We start from the raw sequence: 15,023 nt of genomic DNA, 5'->3' as shown, positions 1-15,023 counted from the left end.
CCACAATTTTGCAGTTTGGCATATAAAATACGACGTTTTCCCTAAAAGCTGTGGAATTCAGTAAAATGATCTTGGGTTTACTAAGCTGGCTGCTAATCATCCTACCCACTAACAGCTTGATCATAAATGCACTTTCACTGAACTGCGCACTACATTACACTTTACATAGGTATTTCTCATCATAAGTCATCAAGAATTAGTGCTGATTTATGAGAGACAGAATGTTGTTTTTTTGTGCTTTAAAACTCTTTTTAACTACTGTACAGTACTGTTTTCATTAGAAACCCTTGACCGTAAGCACATAATTGTAAACACAATGAGCTAATATATTACTGCCTGCCCACACACACACACACACACACGGATACAAATATTTAATTGAAATATAATTTGCTCTGCAGGTGGCTATATTATTGTATTACGTGTATGTAAACTTTCCCTCGACACAGAGAACTGAAAAGATTGAGGGCAAAAGGACTCATTTCAAACACGGCTAACCCTCAGTTGCATTAGGGCTGATTTATTTTAAAAGTCCAACACGTTCTGTGTCTATTCCAATTTTACAGTATGATGCACCTACTGTATATTACAGGGATTTTGCAGTGTCTAGCATTTTAACACAGAGCAGGGCTTTGCAGGTATATCCTGCCATCCTCTCCCATTGTCTTTGAATATGCTTCTGCCCTTTAATCTGAGCTCTCGCTGTTTATTATAACACCGCGTGACATCAAAGTCAAGCAGAAGTTCAAGCGGAGGAAATGCACCTTTGCTTCCTGCTAGATGATAGCCTGTTGCACGCCGTAGCCCCTCTGACTGTGGCTTTTTGTTGTGCAAACACGTCCACACCAGCACATACCTCGCCGTGCCCTTGCTCTCTTTCATGCTCTTATACAGTTTGGCTCTTATCTGCACTGAATGGGCCGACGTCTGGCCCGGCTCCCTGGCGTTACGAGGCCAGTGGGGGCAGACAGAGGAGATGCTGTGGCTGGCGAGGCTGGAGGAGGATCACAGCGGAGAGTTAAGGCCATGCTTTCTGATGGAAATGGAAGACTGTAACCTTGCCCAGAGTGCGAGTCCACACAGAGACGGCTAGGGGTGTGTTTAGTCTCACTGTAGTGGGACGGGATCTCAAGGGACAGTGCAGATTTTCAGAGCAGGGTTTTTTCTATTATAAGCAGAGCGTCTGAGGTCTCGCGAGTCAAAGCAGAGGCCACTGGATATGGCCCCGCTGACCATCCAGTGGTGCCGGTTTTCAGCATTTCCATCCGGCAGCATACAGAGACACCCCAGAGGGTCTGAGAGTGTCAATGAGTAACAGTGGTTCTCTCATGGCCACTACAGGGAGGTCAGACAACACCCGGCTTGTGGCACTGTCTGGACAACAAGTATCCTTTCACTTTATTCTTCTCCAAACCACTCTCACATCTGTTTGTGCTCACAATGCACGGGGAACAATAACAAGAGTGCTTCATGTTAGGTCTGGTGAACAAAGACCTTTATGTACCGCAAGAGCAGAAAGAACGACAAGTTCATAAATTGGTTTCGAATTGTCTGAGGAGGATTTTAAAATTTGCGAGGGAGCAACTTTTTCATGAAATATAATCAATTCTATTAACTACTGAATTCATTCAGAGAGGCAGACGTGTCGTCCCAATGGAAAATAAGACCAGCCTTCATACCATCAGCTGTGGTTGCTCTCAGTAAAGAACTGTTTTAGCTTTTATTTCCCTTTTTATTCTATTTATTTCCATTGATGCCATGCACTTTGAATTTTTCTTTTATTCACACAATTAGGACTCTTTGTTTATTGTTTTTTTGTGATGTCTTTTTTAATGCCAGCACCGAAGAGGATTTTTATGCAAGTTTTGAATGGAAAGTAAAGTAATCTGAATCTGAATGAACTTCATCTCACTGTTTCACATGAAATACACGTTAATTGGAGTATTTAAGAACATAAAAGTAGTAGGCAAAGCGTTAAATGTTGCTTTGTATAAAAGTAAACGCAGCTGTATGCTGCTTCTCTCTTTTCTCTCTGGCTGTTGCTTTTCACTTCCATGTCGTTCCAATGCCTTCTGATGGGGGATTATTACACGTGCAATGAAAATTGAAGCAGGACTTCAATTTTAAAGATTTACAACCATGAAAATCATGCAGGCAGCCGTACTAACTTGGATGTTCTATCTCACTAGATCTCTTGCCTGCGGTCACATGTATCTTGGCCAGTGGTTTTGTTGTTGTTGATATATTTCCATCGATGGATAAGGTTTTGTTACTTTTTGCAATACAAAATATGCCTTTAAGTGTACTGGCAGTTTGTTATTGAACACAGAATGAGCTGATAACTCCTGTAAGCAGAAACCATTTGGCCGTACGAAAAAAAACAGTCCCATCCTCTTCTCTTGGAATTTCATGAGGACTACATTAGGTTTAAGCTAATCTAATTCCACCAGTTAATGGCCTCATGACCTGGCCCCGGTGCTCGGTGAGAAGCACATCATTTCACTTTATGGAGTCCATCTCTGCTGCAAAACAAATAAGATGCGGCGACTGATATTGCATTCGCTCAGATATTTCATTTTACGCATGAGCGGGTTAAGGTTTGCAGTTATTTGTTGTGTTTATTTTAGAGAAGTGCTTCTTAAGTAATTTACAGTTGTGTGTGTGTGTGTGTGTTGGAAGGAGGGGGTGTTACTGCATGATTGAACTGTGTTGGTAAACTAATAATTGCTCATGCTGGATGGGGAAAAGCTTTAGGAGTTTAGCATCGGACATAGAGCAAGACTGAAAATGCCCTGAACTGGGAGAAAGAAAAAATGTCAGGAAATTCCAACTGTTTTTTCTAAAACTTCCTATTTACACTCCTGAGAGTTGTGAGTGTCCACAACAGGCCGCATACTTCAGCCTGTTGAGTCATGTCAGGACTGCAAGCCGTCTCTGACATAATCACTATATAGGCTCTAATTATATGCGTAGAGGATGAATTTATGAGACAGTGGCATCTGCAGCTACAGGTGCTGTAATAAAAGTATTCATCTAACATGTTGCATTTGCATTGTTGCTAGAAAAAAGGGGAAATAAATAATACAATGACACAATGTGACATTAATCAGAGTGAAGAGGAAGCTTCCAGCCTGAGAAATGATTATTGAGAAATGAATTAGCCTCAGGTTTTACTGGATATACAGAACCCACAACCAATCTATCTAGTTTTGGTGATTATTTCTTCACAATGTTCTTTATATGATTAGCTGCCATCAAGTACTTCAATACATTGAATTCTACATATTAAATTGGATATTTTCCTACATTTTGTTGATTAGCTCTTCATATTACAGAAGAGTATTAGGGCTACATGTAAAAAGACTTTTTGAAAGGATGTAAAAAGTAAAATAAAACAGCATGAATTCAGAGATTAAAGTCGGAATTCTGCGATTAAATTCAGAATCAGAATTCTGAGATTAAAGTAAGTATTCAAGAATAAAGTCAGAATTCTGAGATTAAAGTCAATTCTACAAAAAAAGGCAGAAATTGAGATTAAAGTCAGAATTTGAGATTAAAGTCAGAATTCAAGAATAAAATCAGAATTCAAGAATAAAATCAGAATTCGAGATTAAAGTCAGAATTCTGAGATTAAAGAAAAAGTCGGAATTCTGAGATTAAAGAAAAAGTCAGAATTCTGAAAAAATACTAAATGCTGATTTTTTTCCTCAGACTTCTGATTTTAATTTCAGAATTCATGCTGGGTGAAAAAGAAAAAATCCTCATATATTCCTATTTGTGTGTCCTTCCAAGCCCCAACGTGCCCTGTTGCTTCCAACAAGACACAGCGCCTTCTTAATTATACATTCAGTACAGTTTCAAATGCATTTGTTGAGGTAAAACTTAACTTGATTCGATTGATCAGGAGCCATTGGGGACTAAAGGTAATAGAAGTATACAGAGACGCCGACAAGATGGACTCCACTGCATGTACTGCCACGCATAAACATAAAATGACAAAAGGATAAACATTAAACCTATGACATTTGCTTTCAGTGAACTATTCATCGCAGTCAGTGTAACCATAGTGACTGAAGAGAGTATACCCATACTCGTATGCTTGCTAAAAGGCTACACAGAAGGTTAATTTGGACGTGTGTGCGTGTGTGGTGGGATTTCTGTATGTCTATGCATATAAATGAGTCGGGGGAGAGAGCGGTGTGTGGATGAGGGGAGATGTGAGCAGGATGAAAGGCCCAGTCCTGGCCTCTGTTTCGTATTGATGGAGAGGAGAGAGGGGGAGGAAGAAAAAAAAGGTATTATGGAGATGCTTTGATGTGGACCAGGTGAGAGGAGTCCCAGTCTGGATCCCGCTGCCAGATAATTAAGCCTCAACCTGGCTCTGCTGGCGTCTCATGCTGCAGGCAAACTGCTGCCTCCTTTCACCGTTTCCCCCGTCAGCCCGGCTTTAAGGTTCATTACAAGTAACATTTCACTATTAAGCGCTGATTTTAATGGACATCAAAGTCTCTTTGATCTTCCCCGCCGCAGCGGTTTGTACTCTGTGGTTTGCAGGGGCTGGAAAGCGATGATGTTGTTGTTTGATTCTGGCGTCCCAGAGGCCGCCCCGTGTTAAAGAGACCTGCGATGGCTGCGTGTTGTGGTTAGCTGCGTCTCTGTATGACTGACAGGAGATTAACTGGAAGTTAACATTTGCATTGTTTCCTGTATTTGTTTATACCATTGAGTATACCACAGTATAATGACTGTGTGTGTGTGTGTGTGTGTGTGTGTGTGTAGTCTGCTGTGAGGACTTTTTAATCTTGTGAGGACATTTTAACTTGTCCTCACAATTTCAAGGCTTATTCGGGGTTATGACTTCATTTTATGGTTAGAGTTAGAATTGGGATTAGGTTTGGGTTAGGTTAAGGATTATTTATGATTATTTATGCTACATTATGAGTGTCCTCACAAAGACGGAGTATGTGCGAGTATGTGGACTCAATGAGTTCTTCATGTCTTACAAATTAATCAGTCTTTTATTATGCTGTCTGGCTTTCCTGAAATTGGGAGGAAACTCCCAATATAATTGCTGTTTTTAAATGCTTTTTTATTGGCTTTTATGTGTATGTTTTCACCCTCATTAGCACTTTGGTCCAATTTTGGATATCATTTGTCATTTGATTAGATTTTTGTGAGAATTTGAGTGTAGTTTCTTCTTCTTTTTTCCCACTCTCCCATTACTGTTAAATATAAACAGCTGTAAACTCTGCTGATCTACAGTAGCTGGTGAAAGGTCAGGGAAAGGGGACGTGTCGGGGGAAATACAGGGAGGAAATTATACGCCGCCGCGATGGACGCTGAAGCAGCACTTCTGCTTGCACCGCCACACACTACTACTATTCAGCACCTTTTTTTTCCCTCCACTAACACACACACACCCACACAAACTGACTCCATTGTGCACCACAAAACCGCTATAGCAGTTGTAATTATTTTCACTGTCTAGTATTACGTCAGCGTGGTACAGCAGGCTACAATGGCAACAAGAAATCATCTCACTCCTGTGGAATTGTTGTCCCTCTTTTCCGTCCTTCTGTCACTCACTTGAAACGTTTATAAATAAACTCTGTTAGATAGCAGAACAGTGCCCATTATTCCATGATTCCCACCTCTCATTGCTGACAACAGCACCAGAACACAAGGCTTTGTGCCAAATAGCACTTCATCATTTTCCTCCTCCTTGTTATACACACACACATATATATGTACTTTTACTGAGGAAAAAAAACAACCTTGTAAAGAACATAATGAGTTTTACTCCCAGAACTTAATTAGTTTGACATTTTTGAGGTAAAAATGAGTTGAGAAGTGTTTTACAATATAGACGGACACCAAGCTATTATACCGCGCTGTAATGTGTTCCAAAAGGAGGTGGCAGCGGGAGTTCCGTATTATCATGTGACTACATACCTTCACAGGTGTTTATTGTTTTGCAGCTCCAGGGGATTTTTACGTGCAACATCTGTCGTCCCAAAACACGACCCTCCTTCTCCTGTTCTCCACACCGATGAGAAATATCCTCCCCTGTGCGACTTTGTATCCACACTTAAACACATTCATAAACCATTTCTGACCTTGCCTCTGGTTTCAATCAAGTCCAAGACTGACCCAGCTTTCCTGAAACAAGATAACACCCTGTTTTATACCTCTTTTTTTTTCTCTTTGAGTAAATTATTTTTATCTCTGCCTGGCTTACTGCCAGCCTGACCTTGTGCAGCGCTCACTCCCTGGAAAGTGTTTCTTTGTAATATGGAAGTGTGTTATGACTTGAGACAACTACCCAGCAGATTTTAAATATGCCAACAGCTTCGTAATCTGCAACAAAAAAAAAAAAAAAATAGCACAACACCTCAAGCTCGAATGACTAAGCTCGCTGCAGTGTGTTGTGCTGAGAGTGAAAAGCATTTAGTTTTCCAATGACAGCAGGCTGACTGTATGTGGAGAGAGGTGGTAGAAAATGTGGCGTAGTTTAACTACTGTATAAAATATAAATATTTCACAATGAACTGAAGGAGCAGGTAAAAGACGCTGATAAATCCTCATCGAGTGAATAAAATGCAGTACAGCAGTTAAACACTTATTTTCACACATAATCTCATAATGTGCCCCCTGTGAGATGTGCTGCAGTGCTGCTAAAATTATGATTTGCTACAGCCTGAGGCCAAATTTGTAAAAACCTTAAAACAAGCCATTTACACCCCCCATCTCCTGTTCGTTTTTACCGACACTTAATACACTTTCTATTATGCCTTAACAGGGTCAATGATATCTTAAGCTGCTGATAACACGTACGTCCTTCTTTCACAATGCTTTGGATTATTTGCCGGACTCCTCCTCCTCCTCTTACGATCCCATGCGTCTCTAAACAGTGATACTTCCCTTTGTGTTACTACATACTGTAAATGTCTTCAGAGGGTGGATGCAATTAGTTATTGTTATTCAGGATGAAGAACAGCTGTTTGGGACTGAACCAGATAAACTCAGAGAGAAAACAAAAGAGATTCTGCTTCCATCAGTAGGTGAACTCCGGATGTGAGAACCGAGAGGATCGAGTGGAGCAACATCTGGGCCTTGTTAACGCTCCAGCTCTGACCGGGGAGGTGTGAAGCTTACCATCCATCGCTGACCTCTGACCATGACCCTGAATCCCACAGTGACGGGGGGTTAGTAGACAGGAAACAACGAGAGAAGCCGACCAGGAATCACATTTGCGGCCCTCATAATGGTTCTATATGTATTGACATTTTCAGAGGGGGGCGGGTCAAAAACTAAAGAACAATCACCTTATGTACATTAGACAATGGCCTTTTTTTACTATTATGTATCGTCATTTTCCTCCAGTATCCAAATGTGTTTTGTGTATTGAAGAAGCAGTGGATCACAATCTTGACTGACCCACATATTTGACACTGTACACCCCACCATCCACCCACCCAAAAAAGAAAGAATCTACTACGTCTGGAATAGTATTATATGTGCTGTATATTATCTTTTCTGTTGCAAAAATGCACAAACATTTACTTGAACTTTACTTTTAATGTCTAATGAGAGTCTGAGAATGTATCATTTTGAGCCAGGGTGTGTTTCAGATTGTCTTTTTCCACTTTACTTCCTTAACGGTTAACTTCCTGTGCGCCAAAGAATCAGCACATGGTCATTAAGCCAGAAAAAAACCTTAACTGTAGTTGTTTTCCCCTAAGAGAAACTGGTAAAAGTTCTGCATCATCTTATTTTATATACACTACCAGTCAAAAGTTTGGTTACACTTCCTCATTCAAATAAATGTAAAGGTGTGTCCAGATTTTTGACTGGTAGTGTATATAAACTACACTTGGGGGCCCGCTGGTTGGGAGTCACTCCTGTCTGGTATGCGAAGGTCGCTGTAGTTTCCTGACACTTTTGGAAAGGGGGCTGAATTTTTTTTGTTTTTTTAATACAATCTGCACTAGAGGTCCCAAATTCTTACACACTGGTGCTTTAAGTCTGTGAGATCTAAGGGACTAATGTGTGACACCGTGTACTTTTCACATTGTAAAGCAAAAGCTCGGGTGAATATGCAACATGTTCAGTCACACATTGATTATGAGCAAAGCAGCTCCGTTTCTGCTCGGTTATGCAACGCCGTGGTTTGGACTTTTCAGGGGGGAAAAGTGTTCAAGAACGTCCACTTTCATTGAGAACCACTTTCTCCCCCCCAGATCACTTGAAATTATATTTTTGTGCCAACTTTGCTCTGCTCTTTCCCAGCTCCTCATTAAACTTTCATTGCACTGTTTTCTGCTTCAGTACTTTTAAGTGATTTAAATGTATTCCACTAAATTTATTGCTCCCTCCACACACACACACACACATGTCCAATTGCTTTAGTGTGTTAACAGCATTTTGGAAAGAGGCCATTAGCATATGAGGGTTTTCTATGACTTCTTCAATTATAGATTGCACTTTGCTTCTCTCTGAATGCATCGCCCCTCTCTACATAGGTGGAGACCGCTATTGTGTACAAATCCAAGGTTTTGGCTCTGTGAACATATATATATATGTATATGTGTATATATACATATAAATATATATATATATATACATACATATAGCGAGATATCCCCCTCATATTAGAGAAAGCTGTTGTCTTTGAACTGAGGGCATCCCACATTATGCTGCGAATGCATGGCTGCATCTGTGGAATGTCTCTGCTCTCGATTGCTGCAAAACAATGAAACCACATTCTCATTTTCTGTATTTTTCTTGAGCTTATCTTTGAATGTGGCTCAACAGACTGGAGATTGTGATGAGTCCACGTGGTTTTGTCCTATTTTAGAGGAACCTTTCACATTTAAGAGTCATTTAAAAATGGAATGAAATGGGTTGATTTTCACAAAATGTTTCTGTTTTACGAACTTATGAATACAGACTTTTGTGATAATTAAAACCCTGTCTGACAACAAACTACATGTCCACAGCGCAGATGATGGGCTACACATCAATGCCAAAGGCCTCACCGTGTTCTACTAATCTACAGTTTGAGATAAAGGGATAAAAATCACATCCCTGTGACAACAAACGCAGGAATGACTGATGGAAGATAACACCACAGGACACCTTTTGCATTGGAAAAGTAAATGGAATATTTATGAAATTCCAGCATAGGGGTTGTAAATGTGGAGGAAAGGCAGAGTGTATTTTTAGAATTATTAAGAACAGTTATTACAGAGCCTTTCTGTTATTGCAATATTGATTAAATCCACTCGTCGCCACCCATATTAGATTTTATTTCGATTTTCAAAGAGGTGAATTTCACCTTGTGTGCTGACTTTTGTGAACCCTCACTTTTTTCCCCAGGTATAAAATGTAGAGCAGTGCAGGTTTTTCAAAACAAATGCAATTTCTGTTTTTGTTTACTGTGAACTTTACTCGATGCAATATTCCCAGATCACGTGTTTTCCATAAGAGCAAGCAATTGTAAACATTTGAAAATGGTAGAACATACTGCTTACACACTGGAGAGACATTGGCCACATTGAATGTTTTTCCTACAAGGATTCTGTGACAAAATTAAAAACACAATTCATTTTTTTTTAATCTAGACATTGCACAGATGCTGTTCAGATGTAGCCTCTGTATCACACCTCTCTACCTATGGCACGTCAACATACTAATTTTCTGATTGTCTCCAACATCACCCAGATCTTACAAATGAATATTAGCAATGAGATTTTTTTTCCTTTTTTTTTAATCGCTTCTTTGTTTTTTTGTTCGTCTTTCATTCACTGTTTTCACTTTTACAGACAGTATGGAGACTGGAAAAGAAACAATAGTTTTGTAAGATTTTGAACATTCAAAAATAACCCCAAAACATCCACTTTGAAGTATCATCATCATCATCATAACAAGATACATGAACAAGATACAGTTGTTTGTTTGTTTTTTTTGTCACAGGTGCAGCTTCACAATTGAAATCACGTTCATGGGCCTTGTACTGTACTGTCAAACCTATCCATCACTCCAGTAGAAAAGAAGTGGTCCCTTCAAATACCACCGCAATTCAGCTCAGAGAATTATGACACATTCCATATGTGGCCAGCGCAGCTCCTCAAACAAAGTAAAGCTTATTAAATCCCACAATAAGAGGAAACGGCACTCGATGCAAAAAAATTTATATTAAATTAAAAGGTCTTTGGTGGTTGCAGATGTATTCACAGTTTGGAGTGTGCCAGAAGTGATTTGCTCAGGTCCTTAGCCTCCCCAGCTGTTCTGACCCTCTCATACCCTAGAACAGACATCGCGTGGTGACAGTAGTCTTCTACTTGTTTGATCTGCTGAATGCTGAGCACTGTTCTCCACGCGCTAGCAGCCTGTGTGGCGTTCCTGGACGAGACTATGAATGGCTTAGAGGAGGAGGTGGAGCCACTGGTCATGTTCAGCGCAAAGGACTCAATGTCATGGATGCTGGTCAGGTTGGCAAAACGGTAAACGCTCCGCAAGGTCTTGACCGGGTTCTCGACCAGGTCTTCGTAGCGCACGGCCATGTACTTCCCCTTCAGCCAGCTCGGTGGGTTTAAGGCAGTCCTCAACGTCCTGGAGGTGCGGTCACAGATCACCTCCATGGCTCCGATGGAGTGGTAGTCTGAGCCGTCCTTCTTATTGGCTTTGTGACCGACATCCACAAAGGGTATCCGGCGAAGTTTTGGGTCCCTGCTGCGGACTACCTGTAAATTCTCCCTTATCAGACCGTGTCTGGACTTAATCCTGGAGTTGGCCACTGCCCGTGGGTCCCTAACTAGGTGTATCACCTTCAAATCCAAAGATGGATCCTCCATGAGTGGAGCCAACACATTCACATCCAAAATGCGTACCCCTTTAATGACTATGGTGTTGTATTTGAGGCACTCCTCCTCCAACAGTCTAAGGCTTTGAGGGGGACACTTTTTACACACCTTGTCGTCTACCATTCCCACCACCTCCTTCCTGTAGGCTGAGCAGAGGGGATAGGAGCACACAACTTTATTGAGCGTGGCCCCAAATAGTCCCAGCGAGGTGAAATTCTTGCCCCCGGGGCTGTTGTAAAGTTGGAAAACAGACAGATCACAGCGGTACAGGGAGCTTAGCATGTCCCTGGCAGCCCCCTGTAAAGACACTGCATCACCAGGGTACAGTTTCTGCCAAATGTGCCACATGGGCTCGTACAAGAAGAACACGTCTGGATTCTGGTTAAAAAGCTCCCCGAAAAACGATGAGCCTGACCTCCAGGTGGTCAGAACATAGATGAGCTGTCTCTTTTTGGCCAGAGAGGGCCTGTATAGGTAGCGGATGTCAGATCTGCTCTGGTAAGTGGTGCTCCTCATCTGATGATTGCACTGCTGTGGCTCTTTCGTCCATTTATAATTCGCCAAATTAAGCATAGTGAGGACCAGCAGTAAGAAATAGGCCATAAATAACACAATCCTCTTCCTGCGCAGGACCTTCATCACGATCCCGGGCTGTGCAATTATCTTGGTATGATTCCTGTAGGTTTTAAGCTTCCTCCCAAAGCCAGCATCCTTCTCCCAAGGCGCTGTCAACTTCAGTGCTTGATGATATTGTTTGCCTCTCATCTGTAACCGCGGAGAGTGGCTCTCACCACCACAGTTCCTCAAGCAGTGGCCGACACAATGTGAAGGATGTATAAATGTACCATGCACTGGGAACAGATGAGGGATTTGAATGCCGGCTGAATTGATTATATATTCACTACCTTTTCGAAATTCCACAACGGCGAAATCCCAGTTTTCACTGCAGTGCGCAATGTTCTTCCCGGGCAGGATAGAGAAGTTGTAGACGACGGCGCAGGGATTCTGTGGGTGGTCCGTGTTATTCAAAGCAAAAACGGAGAGGCTTTCATCAGTGGAACAGACGCCCTGTTAGCCCATACTCCGCGGAGGCATCCCTGCGCAGTTACCATCTCGGGCATCCTTCCTTCCAAGATTCAAAAAGAACAATGAACCCCCCGGTAAGACCGCGGCTTCTCAGACAAACGCGGCGCTTTTTTGACGCAGCAGAGCGGGACGCAGGATCACTCCGCATCTGCCGTAACGGAGCAGCGGGCGAGCACAGTTATCACCATCTGCCTGTGAGGTTCTCTTCTTTCTTCCTGCTCCTCCGCTCGTCCAAGTAATACACACTGGATTAAATCAGAATACGAGCAGTGGGGGGGAAAGGCCCGCCCACATGTGGATTTCATTGGCCCACATCTGTGCGTCGTGCGTCAGCGGCGCGCGCCATTGGACGCGCGGCGCGTCAGTCTCCCTGCAGCCTCGACACTGGCTCCTATAGATCACAGCAATGGTAGACGTTCAAGATGCCGCTGTTGTTGTTTCCCAGTGCTCGTCTGTCTGCCTCACTGTCTTCTAAACAAATGCCACTCAAAGACTTCAAAATAATGTTTCCCTTTTAATCCAACCACGTTTGTTTTTCAACACTGCTTCTTTGTTTAAACTTAAGTTTTTCATCAATCAAAAAAAAAAAGAAAAAGTTCTGTCATTCATTTTCTAATCTATGTTCTCTTCATGGTACATGGCCACACAATCAATAATCATTATTTCACATTAAATGTGTTTCCCACAGTCGCCTCAAGAGGGAAGTCCAGGTCAAGGAAACATATTCTCTTTCATCAAAAGTGTTGGTAACTCTTGGTAATATCTTTGTGATCAATTATAGAAACAACTAAATTAAGAGTTGCTTTACTTCTGCAGCGAAAAACACAATTTTATTTTTTTTTTAAATATCTTCTTTTATCTGATATGTTATGACATGATAAACATCCCAGTGACTGACGCTGCTTTTAAGTGGATTTGGCTGAGTGTGTGACACTTGGCAGCTGTTCCACAGGAAGTGTAAAACCCTGGGAAGTTGTAAGGCCATGTGAGTTTGAACTGGTGGGGGAAACCACATGTTCCTTCAGATTGACACTGTCATCTTTACAGAGTGACTTGCCAGTTTGGGATTACAGCATGTTCAAGTGATGCAGCACAAGGTCTCAGCCCTTTGACCACTGACTTCTCATGTCCAGAGTGGGATTATTCTGATGTTGGTGATTTTATTCAGGCTGTGTAGCACCTAAATTATTCATACAAATGTGTATGTAACACCAAAAACTCTCTTTTTCTTGAAACACGTATATATTAAAGCCCTGCTTATTTTTTGAAAGCAGGCAGATAGATTGCTCATTAAGTAAAGCTGTTTGTTTTCACGCTTTTGAACAGAGATTAGTATGGATAGTAAGTAAGTAGATGGATTATTAGACTGCACAGTAAATAATGAAGAATATCTAGTGGTCTTGTTTTCAATGGACGCTCACATTGCAGATCCTTTGTGCACACTGCCCTCTGCTGGAGCTGCTGTTTCCAGTCAGGACAAAGAAACTGACTTCTCTTTCTTCTTTGACTGCATTTGTATTTAGAATTTATCAATGATAAATCATCATTCAAATGGCATTTGGACTTACAGGCAAACTAAAGTGAATGATAATGACTTTTACACTTTTCAACATTTGGTAGTAGCATTTTAGAAATAACTTTTTTTTAAAAGATTAATTGAGGACTGCATTGTTGGGTAATGAGGTACATATATGACCATTTTCTCAGTGTGCAACTATTATTGTGTAGAATATGAGTGATTGGATGGAGAAGAGCTGAATTTAAAATGCTCATATTAAATCTTAACAGCTCCTACTGTATATGAATCTTAATTACCCCAGGGTCCTAATATGCGCTAACATATGCGCCTGCTTGATGATGCCTCATTAACAGTGAGGACAGAGTGATTGATTGATTGTTTAAACAATGTTGTGTGTAATGTATTACATTGCAAACATCTTCCTACAAGGTATGTACATAATTAATGAAAATTGATAATGCTGTCATGTATTTGTTCCCTCATGAACAGGAGTCGGTCGTACACATGCTCCAAGTAGTCAGACCTCGGAGGTCAATGGTCAAGTCTCGTCACTGGATGTCACATAACTGCTTCACACTCCTGGTAATGTACATTTTCACATTGTCTTTACATCTCTAAGGATACTTAAAGAACAGAGTTTTTGTGAAAGAAGTCAAAGTGGATGCAGCTCATTTATTTCTGTCCAAATCAATCATTTTATTATTTTTTATTACACCCATGTTGAGAACTGATATGCAGCGATTTGAATATCCTAGCACAGATGACATCTCTCTCCCTCTCTTCATTATCCATGGGTAATGGTTTCACCCAGGCATGTCAAAACCCATCAGCTACATGGAAATATCCATTGCAGGAAGTAGCCAGTCCAATATTATAGATGTCCACGCACACACACTAGAAATGATGATTTCTTTCCTTTGTCTCTTGATCAAATGACACTGAGACATAACATGTGTACAGTATTTTATATTATGTGCTGTGATGTTAGCATTGTTGTACAACAAGAAGGCCATAGGTTAGTAAACAGAAGAAAAAAAAAAAGATATACAGCACAGACAAAAGCAAAGTGCTTATACATGCCTGTCATATATGACCTCCCCAAAAAGTTACACATCTGAAAAAGGAAAAGAAAACAGAAAAAGATACGCTCATATATTTACACACTGACACATTTGTATGTACACATGCACACATTTTTAATGAACTTATTCCCCTCAAAAATAGGACTACAAATCATTTATCCACAAATCAAAAGGCATGTACACATTATTTAATTCACATTTGCACTAGTCCATCATTCCAATAATAGAAATACATCTCCCTTTTGACCTTGTGTACAATAAACTTTTGCGTTTTTCCTATCCTTTTCCTTAGAACAACATTTGTAAGTGGCTTATTGTTCTATTTTGTATTAAACCAAATCATTATTTTATATTGCTTTAAATGTTGATCCCCACAATTCCACTCAGTATATGATAAATATACTGTATGAAATGTATATATAAAAAAATCCTTATTATGTACTATTTCCTTGTCCTGTGTACAGGAGTGCT

The 15,023-nt window shown here is 40.8% G+C and overlaps 1 protein-coding gene and 1 long non-coding RNA gene across 3 annotated transcripts in view; one reads left to right on the top strand and one right to left on the bottom strand.

Moving 5' to 3' along the window:
* LOC122769540 overlaps positions 1-14,624 on the top strand; it is a 62,415-nt gene extending 47,791 nt beyond the window's left edge. The window contains exon 5 of one of the 2 annotated variants that reach the window (XR_006360439.1): positions 13,960-14,624. This is a non-coding gene — a long non-coding RNA (uncharacterized LOC122769540). Of the gene's footprint in view, positions 1-7,058; positions 7,471-13,959 lie in introns of those variants that run through there. The other variant, XR_006360440.1, reaches the window with a different exon arrangement.
* Positions 9,288-12,191, bottom strand: chst2b (carbohydrate (N-acetylglucosamine-6-O) sulfotransferase 2b). The gene has a single exon (XM_044025851.1). The coding sequence runs from the start codon at positions 11,628-11,630 to the stop codon at positions 10,233-10,235; it is 1,398 nt and encodes a 465-aa protein (XP_043881786.1). The 5' UTR covers positions 11,631-12,191; the 3' UTR covers positions 9,288-10,232.
* Positions 14,625-15,023: the final 399 nt, after the last annotated feature.

Source organism: Solea senegalensis, linkage group LG1, assembly GCF_019176455.1.
Source record: "Solea senegalensis isolate Sse05_10M linkage group LG1, IFAPA_SoseM_1, whole genome shotgun sequence".
NCBI classification, from domain to species: Eukaryota; Metazoa; Chordata; class Actinopteri; order Pleuronectiformes; family Soleidae; genus Solea; species Solea senegalensis.
Note: the sequence above shows the minus strand (reverse complement) of the source record. Positions and strands in the feature narration are given on the sequence as shown.